The 14,868-nt window shown below is 45.1% G+C and overlaps 1 protein-coding gene across 1 annotated transcript in view; it reads left to right on the top strand.

Moving 5' to 3' along the window:
• Window positions 1-14,868, top strand: part of EFNB2 (ephrin B2) — a 49,855-nt gene that overhangs the window by 15,781 nt on the left and 19,206 nt on the right. Inside the window, exon 2 of the mRNA XM_025000166.2 lies at window positions 10,202-10,485. Within this exon, the coding sequence (XP_024855934.1) occupies window positions 10,202-10,485 (284 nt within the window). The remainder of the gene's footprint in view (window positions 1-10,201; window positions 10,486-14,868) is intronic.

Here is a 14,868-nt window from a genome sequence, read left to right as displayed (position 1 = left end):
AAAAATAAAAGCATTTTCTGGGGAAAATGCATGTTTTCCAAAACATGGTAAACTCAGAGTGTACTTAAGTGTACTCTGGCTTGTGAATGAGCCTATTCTGTGGTATGATTTGGGGTGTGCCAACTGTTAGGGTAATAAAAACTTGTTCCTAAAGCTGGGACTCAAGCGTGCCTGAAATGTTAGCCAACTCCCAGATCTGTGCAGTTGAATGATTAAGCAGAAACTGTATCCCATAGTTTTCATCTTTTTGAATAAACTACTTGTATGTGACCACATACAGCTTTTGTAGATTCAAGAACTGCTTCGTTAAATAGACTGCAGTTCAGAGAACGATAATTTTATTTAGTTGCGTTCTCAGGAAATGCATCCCCCAAAAGTGTAAAAGTCTACAGGCCTTGAAAATCTTATTTTAGACTGGAATCCTGAAAGACTGCTCCAGAATGTAGTAGTTTGTTTTTCAAACTGGACCTTGACGCATAATGTTCTAATCAGATTACAAAGGCATTTGATGTTTATCGCAGAGAATTCTGAAAAAAACGCAGAAAGCTGACAGTCACCCCAAGTCCACCATCCAGTAGCTCAAAGCAGCCTCAGATAAAGGCCCTGCGTTTGACCATCGGCGTCTGTGTTTTCTGTCTGGTCAGCGAAATGAGCAGAGCAACACGCTCTGTGTATGCATATGTGTGTGTATTTTCAACTGAACTTAGCCATTTACTTAAATAATCATAAACTCTAATGACGTAATGTTTTTCGAATCTTTTTATTTTGTGTTGGGGTATACCCCAATTAACAACACCGTTGTGATGGTGTTAGGTGAACAGTGAAGGGACTGAGCCATACATATATTAAATACATGTATCCATTCTCCCCCAGACTGCCCTCCCACCCAGGCTGGCCCATGACATTGAGCAGAGTTCCCTGTGCTCTACAGTAGGTCCTTGTTGGCTCTCCGTTTGGAATATGGCAGTGTGCACATGGGCATCTAATGATGTAATTCTGAAACGAAAGGAAAAATAAAATCAGCCATACACATGGGCTTCCAGGTGGCTCAGGCGGTGAAGAATCTACCCGCACTGCAGGAGACCTGGGTTGGATCCCTGCAGTCTCCTGGAAAGTCCCCTGGAGGAGAGCATGGCAACCTACTCCGGTATTCTTGGCCTGGAGAATCCCATGCACAGAGGAGCCTGGTGGGCTACAGTCCACGGGGTCGTGAAGAGTCAGACACGACCGAGTGACTGACAGACACGCGTGCCAAAGTCAGGTCTATTCACTCAGACACGGAAACTGCATTCGCTCGGCGTTTTGTTCAGAGGCAGAAGAGTGTCACCTGTTGGTTCCTTTCTCCCAGTTTGCACAGCGGCAGGGTTTGCATGGGTCCTGTTATATGAGTGACGTGCTCCTGTTCTCAGCCGGACGATACCTGCCACAAGTACGTGGAAATATTAGATACTCAGAGAGATGCTGAAATTGTGTGTGTACCACAGTACCCAGAGAGGACTCCAAGTCGGAGCTGACACACTTTAAAACAAGAAGCTCGGTGGTCATGCCTGTCTGGAGGGCGTTTGCCTGGCCCGGTTATTTGTTTGGACCCAGAAGCTGGTCATTCTTGTCTGCATCCTTTCATTCCCATCTCTCCTGCTCTGGGTCAGCGGGACGTTTTTGCATTTGGCAGCAGTGTATCAATTTGCCCTTATTACTATGGCAGTTCCCTGTGTTCTCCAGTCATCTACCTGGACGTGCTGTTGCCTTCAGGAGAGCAAGGGCTCCTTATTTCAAGTATTTTCAGACTCTTGGAGCATCAAGGGGCCACAGTGATTTGGCTGTCCTTCTAGGTTCAACCTACGTATTTTTGGCAACCTCAGAGAAAAGTGTGAGAAGTCCTTGCACGTTTGTCCTGAGGGGCGTATGTTATGATGGAGGCATGAATGGAGGAGTGGGAAAGGGAGAAAAGAGAAGCAAGGAAAACGGGGTGTCCGTGAGGGGGTGGGGAGAATAACTGTGGGCCCGTGACCAGCCAGCCCTGGGCATCTCAGCTCCTGGCTCCTGTGGACCTCACTGTTCCGTCGGGCCTCGTTCGGAAGGCAGGCAGGCAGCCATTGCCCCATCTGATGTACCTGTGAAACCTGGGCGTGCGATGCTAGTCGACAGAAGGGTCCAGACTGGAGAAGGTAACGTGTGATACTCAGATCTGTCATGACCCCTAAACTCCTCTAAGTGGAAAGTTTCGGCTTTAACTGCATTATGCCAGGTTTTTAAACAAGCATGGGATCCTAGTGTGGATTAAAGCATTAAGGAAATTTGTGTCACCAGGGAACTAAATTCAATATCCTATGACAAACCTTATGGAAAAAATATGAAAAAGAATGTACTGTGTATGTATCACTGAGTCCTGTGCTGCACAGCAGGAATTGTTGATTAGATGTCTGTCTGACTCTTCCCAACCCCACGGATTGTAGCCTGTCATGGGGTTCTCCAGGCAAGAATACTGGAGTCAGTTGCCATTTCCTTCTCCAGGGGAATCTTCCCAACACAGGGATCAAACTTGTGTTCCCTGCACTGCGGGTGGATTCTTTACCGCTGAGCCACCTGGGAAGGAGGGCACAGCAGAAATCAACACATGCTAATCAGCTCTACTCCCATAAAATAAATTAAAAAAAAAATGTTGTGTCACATAATGGTTGCATTATTTTAAAAGTTTCCACAGTGATGAATATGGAGTTGAAATATCTAATTGAGATTATTAGAGATCTAATTTAGATTATTAAACATTAAAGTCTAATTTAGGTTATTAGATTGATTCAGAGTATTCCCCGTGGAAGTGTTAAGAGTCTAGTTTGGTGAATAACTTTTAAAAACTTGGATTCAGGTTGATAGGTAATCAGAAGATAAAAACAGATCCTACTAGGAAAGCATTTCATCAGGGACTTTCCGGGCGGTCCAGTGGTTAAGATTGTGCTTCCACAGCAGCGGGGACAGGTTCCATCCCTGGTTGGGGAGCTTGGACCCCACAACTTGTGTGGCGCGACCAAAATAATCATCATCACAATAAATTTCAGGCAGGGAAACGTCAGAAACCCTACTCAGAGTTTCCATTTGTTCCACATTATACTGTCCCTGGGTTTGGCTCAGAGTCACCATATCTTATTGTCTTGCTTGGGAGTGATTCATTGGGAAAAACTGAAAAACCATAGGAGTTCCCCGTTTCTGCTCGGCTCACCCCACTCCTATGCCTTCCCACGGAAGCCCTCCAGGGAGAGACCCAGAACCACAGCCCCAACACTCTGGGCAGCCATCCTGACCGTGAGCCCCCCGATGTGTGGGAAGACGGGCCTCCCCCTCCCAGGAGGGCAGCAGGGTAACTTGCCCTGACTCTGAGCCCCTGGCCCCGAAGGGGGTCTGACCCACTGTGTCTGCTCTCCTATGTAGGACATGAGACAGTGTGAGTCTTTTTGTTCTTTGTTTTCCATCAAAAGCCAGTAGATATTATTGACGAAGACCCCTAACCACTTTTTTTTTTTTCCTTTTTGGATGTGGTTGAACAACGACAACCTCAGCTCTGTGGCATGGGTTACAAACGTGTGGATTTTCCCCTGGGCTTCTTTGGCTATAGAAATGGACATGATCTCATCACACAGAAGGAAATCTGCACTTGATATTCACTAGGTAGGGTCACTAGGCTTCCCTGGCAGCTTGGTGGTAATGAATCTGCCGACCAATGCAGGAGATGAGGGTTCAGTCCCTTAGTAGGGAAGATTCCCAGGTCAGGAAGATCCCCAGAGAAGGAAAAGGCAGCTCAGTCCAGTATTCCTGTCTGGGAAGTCCCATGAACAGAGGAGCCTGGCAGGCTGCAGTCCATGGGGTCATGAAAGAGTCAGACACGACTTAACAACTAAACAACAGGCAGAGTCAGTGTAGTAATTTAAAATTAGCCAGTTGTCCCCACCCTAATAATTCTTTAAAAAAAAAAAAATTCCCAAGTCAACAATAAGACAAGTGTCTTACTATTACCAAATGTTCAGGGCACAGATGTTCTGTGTGGTCTGACTTGTTAACATTTCTGAGCAATCTTGAGGTGATAAAATGCAAATATAAGTGACCTGGCTTCAAAAACAGAACTCTATGGTCACTGCCTGGGCTTTAACCCAGGGGACACGTTGTTTTCCATTCGGGAATGATACTATCAGGAGATCCACGCCGTTTTCTTCCCACACACATTCTGCGATTCTCACCAACTGTCCAGATCGCTCTGTAACATTACACTGAAAACACAAGTTGCACGTCTGGTCCGTTTTCCCCCTCACCCTTTGGTCCTTGGCTCCCTGGACACAGCTTGAGATGGACACGAAGGTGGATCCATCAGTCTGCTACGGACCCTGGTCTCTGACGCCTGGGCAGAGGCATGCACGTGGATTGACTTTCTTTCTCTTGATTTGCCTTTATCTGTGTTTTTTCTATGAAAAGCTCAATTGAGAGAAAGCTGCATTTCCCCAAACCTGATTTACGCTTTAAGGCAGTGCAGGCAGAGCTGAGAAGTGTGCAGGGCGGGGGCTTTTCCTGTCACATCTCGAGTGCGGCACGCGTGTCCTCATCTGGTCTGTGTCAGGTCCGTGTGCGGGGACTGAATGGAGACCGTGGTGGAGGGTGCTGTGATCAGTGCTCACTTACGGAAGAGTCAGTGCTCAAAAGCAGCCTCGCTTCTGGGGGTGGCGCACGGCTTTGCATTGTAACCAGGGAAGGGTTGCAGGAAACTGCCGATACCCATGACTCTGGGGAGAACGAATCCAGAACTCCACCTGCAGCGCCCCTGAGTGTCCAGAGACGCAACCTGCTGGGGTGGTTCCGCTCGGTTCTCAGCACCACCACCCTCCCGCCCACCTCCCCCAGCCCCATCCCAGCTCCAGCTCCTCCTTTCTTCAGAATCCCTTCCGTGCCTGCCATCTGCAGCTAGTTCATGGCACTAGATTTGACTTAAATTTATTGTGTGTGTCTTAGCTGCCGCTGGTTCTTTAAGCATCTACCAGATGTTAGCACTTGGATGCTCTGTGTTGTCAGCCACACCTGGGAGCTGCCTGCCCTCAGGAAGCCGGATTGTAAAGTCCTGACATCCGGGTCCTACTTTCTGTCATCATAGCGTCTCTGATGGAGATGCAGGCGTCTCGGTCATTACCCTCACTTGACTCTGCTTGCTCCCTGTTGCCTTAGAGACAGTGAAGGTGCTTGGATAGACCTGAAGGGCATCCTGCCTGCTTAGTAAGTGAGCCGGAGACAGGTACAGTTTGTGATCCCTTACGTGTGGAATCTAAAAACCAAACTAGTGATTGTAACCAAAAAGAAAAGTTTACAGATATGGAGAACAAACCAGTGGTTATTAATTGAGGGGGGCAGGCAGAGGAAGGTGGGAGGGGCAGAGAATTAAGAGCCACAAGCCACTGTGTATAAAATAAATAAGCTACAGGGGTACATTGTACAGCACAGGACTGTAATCAATATTTCATAATAATTGTAAATGGAGGAGAACCATGCACGTTTTGAATCACAAGGTAGTTGCACCTGGAAGTAATATAATATCATAAATCAACTATATCTCAATTAAAAAACAACAACCGTGAAGTCCCCTGGGAGGCAAAGGAATTTCTGGGCTTAATGCACTTAGTGGTAACGTGTGCAGGAAATTCAGCCCAAATCATTTGTCCACTGAGAAACCATAATCGCTCATCAATTAAAGAAATGAGTGTGCTGAGCGCTGGTATATCTGTTCTATATAACTGTATAGTCAGTCAGTCAGTTCAGTCGCTCAGTCACGTCCGACTCCTTGCTACCCCATGAATCGCAGCACGCCAGGCCTCCCTGTCCATCACCAGCTCCTGGAGTTCACTCAGACTCATGTCCATCGAGTCGGTGATGCCATCCAGCCATCTCGTCCTCTGTCGTCCCCTTCTCCTCTTGCCCCCAATCCCTCCCAGCATCAGAGTCTTTTCCAATGAGTCAACTATTCGCATGAGGTGGCCAAAGTACTGGAGTTTCAGCTTCAGCATCATTCCCTCCAGAGAAATCCCAGGGCTGATCTCCTTCAGAATGGACTGGTTGGATCTCCTTGCAGTCCAAGGGACTCTCAAGAGTCTTCTCCAACACCACAGTTCAAAAGCATCAATTCTTCAGCACTCAGCCTTCTTCACAGTCCAACTCTCACATCCATACATGACCACAGGAAAAACCACAGCCTTGACTAGACGGACCTTTTTTGGCAAAGTAATGTCTCTGCTTTTGAATATGCTATCTAGGTAGGTCATAATCCTCCTTCCAAGGAGTAAGCGTCTTTTAATTTCATGGCTGCAGTCACCATCTGCCGTGATTTTGGAGCCCCCAGAAATAAAGTCTGACCCTGTTTCCACTGTTTCCCCATCATTTCCCATGAAGTGATGGGACCAGATGCCATGATCTTCGTTTTCCGAATGTTGAGCTTTAAGCCAACTTTTTCACTCTCCTCTTTTACTTTCATCAAGAGGCTTTTTAGTTCTTCTTCACTTTCTGCCATAAGGGTGGTGTCATCTGCATATCTGAGGTGATTGATATTTCTCCCTGCAAGCTTGATTCCGGCTTGTGCTTCTTCCAGCCCAGCGTTTCTCATGATGTACTCTGCATATAAGTTAAATAAGCAGGGTAGGTAAAAAAAAATCAACCTCTAAAGTGCTCAAGTGTCGGGTCCTGTTGTATGGATTTAAAGAAGGAATAATTTTTTTTAGGAACCCTTGAAACCAGTTTTCAGAGTGAAGGAGCAAATCCTTGCCTGACTTTCTGCCACAATGCCTTCTGAAAAGTGAATTGATGCTTTTGCAAGCATTAGGAATAGTGGGTTTCATCAGGATTTACTTTTTGTAAGTGCATCCAATATGCTTATTGCAATTGAGATTCCTCCCTCTCAAAAAGCATCCCCTGGGTTAACTCCTCCCCAGACATGGCTCCCCTGTCATTGACCATTACCAGCCTGCCAATGCAGGAGACGTGAGAGATGAGGATTTGATCCCTGGGTCAGGAAGATGCCCTGGAGAAGGAAAAGGCAACCCACTCCAGTATTCTTGCCCAGAGAATCCCATGGACAGAGGAGCCTGGCGGGCTACATGGGATCACAAAGAGTCGGACACGACTAAAGCGACTTAGCCAATATAATCAGTACCTCCTGAGAATCTGGTCTGAAACATGGAGATGCTTGTAGCTAAACCAGTTCATGTGTCCTCTGTTCTTGACTTCACCCCTCAGCTCCAGCAGAAACTGGAACTTGGATTTGGTGAGTGAAGAGAGAGTCACGAGGAGGGGCTCACGGGGGCGGAGAGGGAACCACCAGCGAGTCTTTGGTTATACAGGAAAAAAAAATCTTCGTGAGGGAAACAGGATCTGGGTAGCATCTTGAATGAAGAAAGAGCATGGTGAGCCAAACCTGAGACGTAGGCGTGATGTGGGAGAGCGTGGAGATGTGCAGAGATGATACATGGCTTTCGGGTGGGGATGGGCCTGATGTCTTAAAGGAACTGAGTGGATGGGCAAGAGCATGGGTCTGTCTGTCTCAGGATCCTGAGGTCCGGAGCCTGGTGGTCCAGGGTGAAGGTCGCTCAGCGTGGAGGTCAGAGCTGAAAGGAGGCAGGTCTGGGCATCCAGGCTACAGATTTCACTCCAGCTAACACAGGTGCCCACGGTGTGCCGGCTGCTCTCGGAGCACGTTTAGGGGAGAAGGTGTTTGGAGAGGGGTGGGAAACCCCAGGCAGGAGTCCCCCCCCTTGGTTCTCAGATGCAGTGAAGATTTCCTAAGAAGGTCCAGGGATAAGACATGAGGAAAATGATGTGTCGGAAGGTGAGCAGCATTAACACTCGCTGTATCTCATCTGTATGGACTGTCAGTCTCCCTGCCCCCGCTTCCCAACCGCGGCAGCATCACTTAGAAAAGACTAAAAAAGCCTCAGACGTTCAGATTCTGCCCTTCAGTCTGTCCACCAGAAGCCAGAGCCGGGTTTTAGCCACAGAAAAGACAGGGACCACTGACCCTCGGGGTGGAGAGAGAGCGCCGGAGGCCTGCTGTCCTCTGGAGTCCAGTTTTCCAAGCAGCTTTCCAGAAAACTGCAGAAATGGCCCAGAGGTTCCCCAAGAAGCTCCTACGCAGTGGTGCTCTACATTTGCAACAGTTCTAGAGAATTCTTCAAGGGTGCACAGCATGGTTGTCTGAGACTTGTCATTCATTCTGAGTTCTGCTTCAAGGAAAGATTTTTGTCAGGTGGTTCTCATCCACTGTTCTTTCTTTCCTAACTTAAAAAAAGTGTCATGTATCCCTGCTTTAGAAATCTCAGTTAAGACAATATAAGAAAGAAAGGGGGCCACCCTCTCTTTGGGATTGTAGAAAGGCACATCCTGGGGAAAAGTGACAAGCCATCGTGTGCAACTTGCCTTTTTTTTTTTTTTTTTCTGACACAGGAATATTGATTTTTCACATAAATCTGCTATCTAGTTCTGCTATCTAGTTTTTGTTCTGTGATGCGCTATAAACAACCTCGTGCACGTTTCAGAAAAACTCATACCGCTCATTAGCACACATCATCATCTGTTCCTTCAGTATCGGTTTGAAACTGGGGACGCCCCATTCCCCCTGGTTTCTCTCTCTCTTTCTCAGTGAATTACGTCCCATTCATGGTCATGGCTGGTGGCCTTCCCTGGTTCAGTAAACGTTGCATCAGACATGACGCTTTGTTCTCAGACTTTAATACTTGAATGAGCCTGCAGGCTTGGTTTCCTTGAAAGGAATGAGATGGGCTTCCTAAGTGTGTTTTTAATGTTAGCACTTGTAGAAGGATGTTCACTGAGAAGCCCTTGTTTCAGGTTCTCAGAGGAGCTCCCTGATAGGAAAGACCTTTCAGCAGCAGGGCTGGGAAGAAAGAATGGGGAGGAGGGAGGCTGTTAGCGGTAAGCATCGTGGGGATAGTGTATCAGGAGTTTGGGTTCTAAAGATCTGCACCTAAGAATTAATTGAAGCAAATATGTCTCAAGGGAGGGGGAAAATGGTTTGTGGGGCCAGGACGGTAGACGCTGTCCTCCTGAGCTGGGGACTTTTCATCTTGCAGCTGAATCAATCCTCCAACTAATTATTTCTGGTTAACTTTTTATGGGTTTGTAAGACGTTCCTTTTGTTCAGGGTAATAAAGGAGCCATTGTTTGATCAGTGACTGACTAATTATGATAAGTAATTTGAAACATTCTTGATGAAACTTGTCTGTTAATTAGCATCAACAGCAAATGGAAGCTAGCAGGACAACAAAGTCTTAGTTGCATCCACCATCCCCTGGAATTGAGGCGTCTTTCTGTGGCGTGCCCAATAAACGGAGGCTGCCAATGGTTAAAAAATAACAAACAAGTGGGAAGGTCTGACTCACCATCAAGGAAAAGGCATTGTGAAGCCACACAAAGGAGCACTGAGATGTTACAAGTGAGGGGGTGGGAAAGGACTATCAGCAGGGCGACTTGATCCTACTGCGCAAAGATAAGCGTGTGGTTTCTTTCTGTTTCTTTCTTTTTTCTTTAAAGCTTAGTTCCTAAATACATGCATCCCCTGCTGATCTGAACTCAGGCAGTTGTCGCTCAGTGGTGTCCCACTCTCTGTGCACGCCAGGCCTCCGTGTCCATCACCATCTCCTGGAGTTGTACTCAAACTCACGTCCATTGAGCCACTGATGCCATCCAACCATCTCATCCTCTGTCATCCCCTTCTTCTCCTACCCTCAATCTTCCCCAGCATCAGGGTCTTTTACAATGAGTCTGCTCTCTGCATCAGGTGGCCTAAGTATTGGAGCTTCAGCATCAGTCTTTCCAATGATATTCAGGGTTGATTTCCTTTAGGATGGACTGGTTGGATCTCCTTGCTGTCCAAAGGAGTCTCAAGAGCCTTCTCCAGCAGCACAGTTTGAAAGCATCAGTTCTTCATCACTCAGTCTTCTTTATGGTCCAACTCTCACATCCGAACATGACTACTGGAAAAGCTATAGCTTTGACTATACAGACTTTTGTCGGCAAAGTGAACTCAGATACTGTTGATCAATAAAAGTGTGGAACTATGAAATTGCAGTTTGGAATTCTTGATGTTGTCTGACTATACTGTCATTATCATTAACACGGTTAATTTTTTAAAATAAACTCAATGGTACCTTTTCTTTTATGCTTGTAGATTTCTACCTGGACAAGGACTGGTACTATACCCACAGATAGGAGACAAATTGGATATTATTTGCCCCAAGGTGGACTCTAAAACTGTTGGCCAGTATGAATATTATAAAGTTTATATGGTGGACAAAGACCAAGCAGACAGATGCACTATTAAGAAGGAAAATACCCCTCTTCTCAACTGTGCCAGACCAGATCAAGATGTAAAGTTCACTATCAAGTTCCAAGAATTCAGCCCTAACCTCTGGGGTCTAGAATTTCAGAAGAACAGAGATTATTACATTATATGTAAGTATAATTCTATTCATTTATTTTATAGAAATTAGGATAAGCTAAATAGGTTTGTATCCATTTTTGTTTCCTTAAAATTATTACTGTGGCAAATAATTTGGTGGGAATCTTTGCTGAAAATTGTTCATTTTTTTTAAAAGAAGCCTTAATTGAATGAAGGACCCTGTACTAGTAATACGCATTAATATAAATACCTAAAGAGAAAGAGCCTCCTAGAATTTTTGTAGCATTGAAATAAGTGGATATATTTGAATATACTCAGCATCTCTACTGACAAAACCATTTTTAAGAAACATTGGTGAGATTTTGATAGGTGAATCTTATGCGATGACTTTTATCTTCATCCATCCATCCATCCATCCATCCATTCATTTCGTGTTTACTCTGTGCCAGAAACTGTGCATCAGTGCTAAGGCTTCAGCAGTGAGCAAGATGATAAAATGGTATCCATTCCTCAGGGAGCGTGCAGGTCAAAGGATGGGCGCTCCAGGCAACCACTGTCATACATGGGCAGGCTGAAACCGGCTTTGGAAGAATAAGAATAAAGTTAGGTTTGTTCAATGAATTTCTTTTTTTTCTCCCCATATAATTAATTTGACACATCCTGTGTACCTCTTGGGGTCTATCTGAGCTCCTGCTGTTCACTCCTGAGGCTGTGAAATCCAGTGAGGCAGGCTGTGCCTAGTAGGTACAGGAGTTAGGTTGTTCCAGGCCCGGGGTATGTCAGCGCCCAGTCTGGGTGCCCAGGACAGCTGACACATCAGGCAAGCAGCACAGCCGTTTTCCTCGGTTTCTTTGGGAGTCTCCACTCAGTCGTCATGCTGGGCTCCACTTTGTCAGGGGCGCTGAGCTGCTGCCTGCTGGGAGACCGTCTCTGGGGGATCAGACTGAAACTCTCTTGGCTGCTCTTGAGAAACTGTAAAATCAACAATTCATTGACTACATATGAAGTACTCAATAATGTATTGTTTTCTGTTTTTTTATTACAGTCATTAGTAATTAAAACAAAGACGGTCATAACCGTCTAATCCTTGTCCTTTGCCGTGAACCTGAAATGCCACAGCGACGGAAAGCCTATTTTTAAACCAGCATAATGCAGAGAGTGGCTTAGGGAGAATAAGTAACAAAGAAAAAGGGAAAGTGGTGAATTACAGATTTAAAAGCAGAGTGATCATACAATGGAAGGAAAAGTGTTTCTGAGGGATGGGACAAGCAGATGGGGTGGTAATATGTATGAAATAAGAGGGAAATCTTTGAAAATGTAAAATAGTCATTAGGTAAAATAAATGGAAATCTTAAGCTTTTGGAAGTCCATCAGTGTCTTTAAAAAAAAAAAAAAAAGACTTTTTAAAATAAGATTTCTTGTTGTTTAGTCTCTAAGTCATGTCTGACTCTTTTGCGACCCCATGAACTATAGCTCTCCAGGCTCCTCTGTCCATGGAATTTGCCAGGCAGGAATATTGGAGTGGGTTGCTGCTTCTTTTTCCCAGGGACCTTCCTGACCCAGGGATGGAACCTGGGTCTCCTGTACTGCAGGCGGATTCTTTACCTCTGAGCCATCAGGAAGCCCGACAATGTATATTACATGAGTTTAACTCCAAATCCTTGCATCCAGCTAGTAGGTACCTTCATAACTAAGAGTATTAGTCCAGTCAGCATCATTACTGTATCCTGGTTTCTTTCCGTGGGTAGGAAGAACAGAAGTGACACTTGGAGCAGTTGTTCACAACCCCCAGAGAGGGACAGTCCCAGTTGCCAGGGGACCGAATTGGAGCAGTTGTTCACAACCCCCAGAGAGGAACAGTCCCAGTTGCCAGGGGACCAAATTGGAACAGTCGTTCACAACCCCCAGAGAGGAACAGTCCCAGTTGCCAGGGGACCGAATTGGAGCAGTTGTTCACAACCCCCAGAGAGGAACAGTCCCAGTTGCCAGGGGACCGAATTGCAATTGGTGTTGGGTCGTTCCCTAGGTGAACTGATGCCAGGAGCCCTGAGACCTGGGTTCTAGTCCTGCTGCCTAAACTTAATGAGAAGTTACTTTATTTCTTTGAATTTTGATGTCTTCTGTAGGAAACGGCTTTTATTATTTTATTGTTCTTATTCCAGCTAACGGTGCAAGTCTCCAGTTCCAAACCATTTATGGCTGGATGCGTACGTCTAGTCTAGAGTCTAGAGTCTCTTGTCAAGGTGGCTCTTCTCCAATCGAATGGACAGGAGCCACCGTAAACTCTTTAAAGACACTGATTTGTAGTATTAACAGGTTTATAACACAGGCATCACACTTTTTTTAAGTTTTAGAAGTCAATATTAACTTTTAATTGGGAATGTATTTTTAAACCTACCAAGTATCCGCTGAGCTCCCCTAAGAAAGGACATGACAATGGTGTTCACCTAATTAGTTTTTCTCCTAGATGATTGTTTGCTTTGGCGTGGGGCAAAATGATATATACGGGTTTTCCTCATGTTGAGAAGTGACTTTTTCCAGTGACCTGGGCCAGTCATTAACCTTGGGTTTAATTTGCATAATAAAATCTCCTAATCTTAAATCTTCCAAAGGTGAGGATATTGCAGCCGTTTGGTCTGTTTTTCATTATATTCTGATTCTTAATTGCCTCAAAGACAAACATTTTATATAAGCTACAGGTTTTTTTTTTTTTTTTATCATATCTTTACATTTTTTAAAAAAGTTTATAAAATAACTCTCTGTTCTGAAGTGACCCATTGTCAAAGGAAGCCCAGTCTCAGAAAAACACTCCAGTGAATACTAGGCAAGCATTCCTAACTGTGTCCTCAGCCTTATTTGTGTCAAATTTATGCTTGGTTTCCAGTTTCTTTTTAGAAGTGATAACCCAGAAGGATTTGCTTGCTTCCAAATATCAAATTGGGAGTCATTGTCACTGATTTCTTTGGAATCGTTAAATAACTCACTTGCATTATCTCTGGGGCTTCCCTGGTGACTCAGATGGTAAAGAATCTGCCTGCAATGCAGAAAACTGGGATTCAATCCCTGGGTCAGGAAGATCCCCTGAAAAAGGGAATGGCACCCCACTCCAGTATTCTTGCCTGGGAAATCCCACAGAGCAGCCTGGGGGGCTACAGTCCGTGGGGTTGCAAAGAGTCGGACATGACTGAGCGACTAACACTTTCACTTTGTATTATCTGTGCCTTCCACAGCAGAGATTCAGCTTTTGTGGGCTTGTTAACCAGGATATTTCTAGACCTAAGCATGGTATGGGCTGCATAGTTGGTGCTTAAGAGTTATTTATTTATGTATTTGTTTTTATTTTTTATCAATAGTTATTCATGAAAAGAGAAGAATAAATAAATGGCTGAAGGATTTGAAAAGTTAAAAAAAAAGGGGGGGGGAATTAATAATTCAGAGCTGAATGAATCAGCAGTTTTGCTGTGGAGGCCCTTTGCAGTATTAACCCTCAGGAAGGTCCCTTGGGTTGGTCAGCCAGCCACAGCGTAAAATCTTGCAAAATACCTGCAAAGAGGTTTTCATCACACTACCAAAACCCTGTGAGTCATAGACAGTGACAATGAATGCCCTTGTGTGGATAATTTTTAAGTGAACCATGCCCACAGCCCAGCTGTTAGGAGGAACACCATCCGCCCAGGGCACCTCCCAATTTACCCTTGAGTGGTTGGTACGTTCTTTTACCGCAAACCCATAGCCAGGATGTGGATTGTGGAACAGTGTAAAAGGCGTCATTTCTAACGACTGTTTGACTGATTAGACGCTGTTCTGTAACTCCACCCTGCTGTGTTCGCAGTGGTCCTTCAGAAAGCCACCCCTCGGGAAAGTCTTCCTTGAGAAACGCTGAATGAATCTGAATGAGTCACCATTTCATAGGCCCATCATGGGTTTCATTCTCCAAAACAATTTTTTTTTAATGTTATCAGAGCATATAAAATTGGAAAGCTCCTCAGTCAGCTTTGCTATTTTTTAGGCATAAGCTCCACTTCTGAGCAAAATTGCAAAATAAATTAAAATGTTTGCACACAAATATAAGGAAACACCATTCTTAAAGAATCAAAACAGAACAGCAGATTCCATTCCTGTATTTTTGTGGAGTGTTTTCCTTTTTGTTTTTCTTTTTGGTTTTGGGTTTCCTTATTTCTGGGAGTAAGTGTAGCAAGTGGCACTAAATATACTGAATAGAGACTTCCCTGGTGGTCCAGTGGTTAGATTTCATGCTGCCAGTGGAGGGGGTGCAGGTTCGATCCCTGGTCGGGAAACTAAGATCCTCCCTGCTGAGTGGTGTGGCCAAAAGATTAAGGATACATATACATAAACGAAAAATAAAATATGCTGAATGTACTATAAGCCCTTTCCCTAGCAAAATCGTTATGGGAAGTTTCAGATGTCCTTCTACA

The sequence above is a fragment of the Bos taurus genome, chromosome 12, assembly GCF_002263795.3.
Source record: "Bos taurus isolate L1 Dominette 01449 registration number 42190680 breed Hereford chromosome 12, ARS-UCD2.0, whole genome shotgun sequence".
Classification (NCBI taxonomy): Eukaryota; Metazoa; Chordata; class Mammalia; order Artiodactyla; family Bovidae; genus Bos; species Bos taurus.
This window is presented reverse-complemented; position numbering and strand designations above follow the sequence as displayed.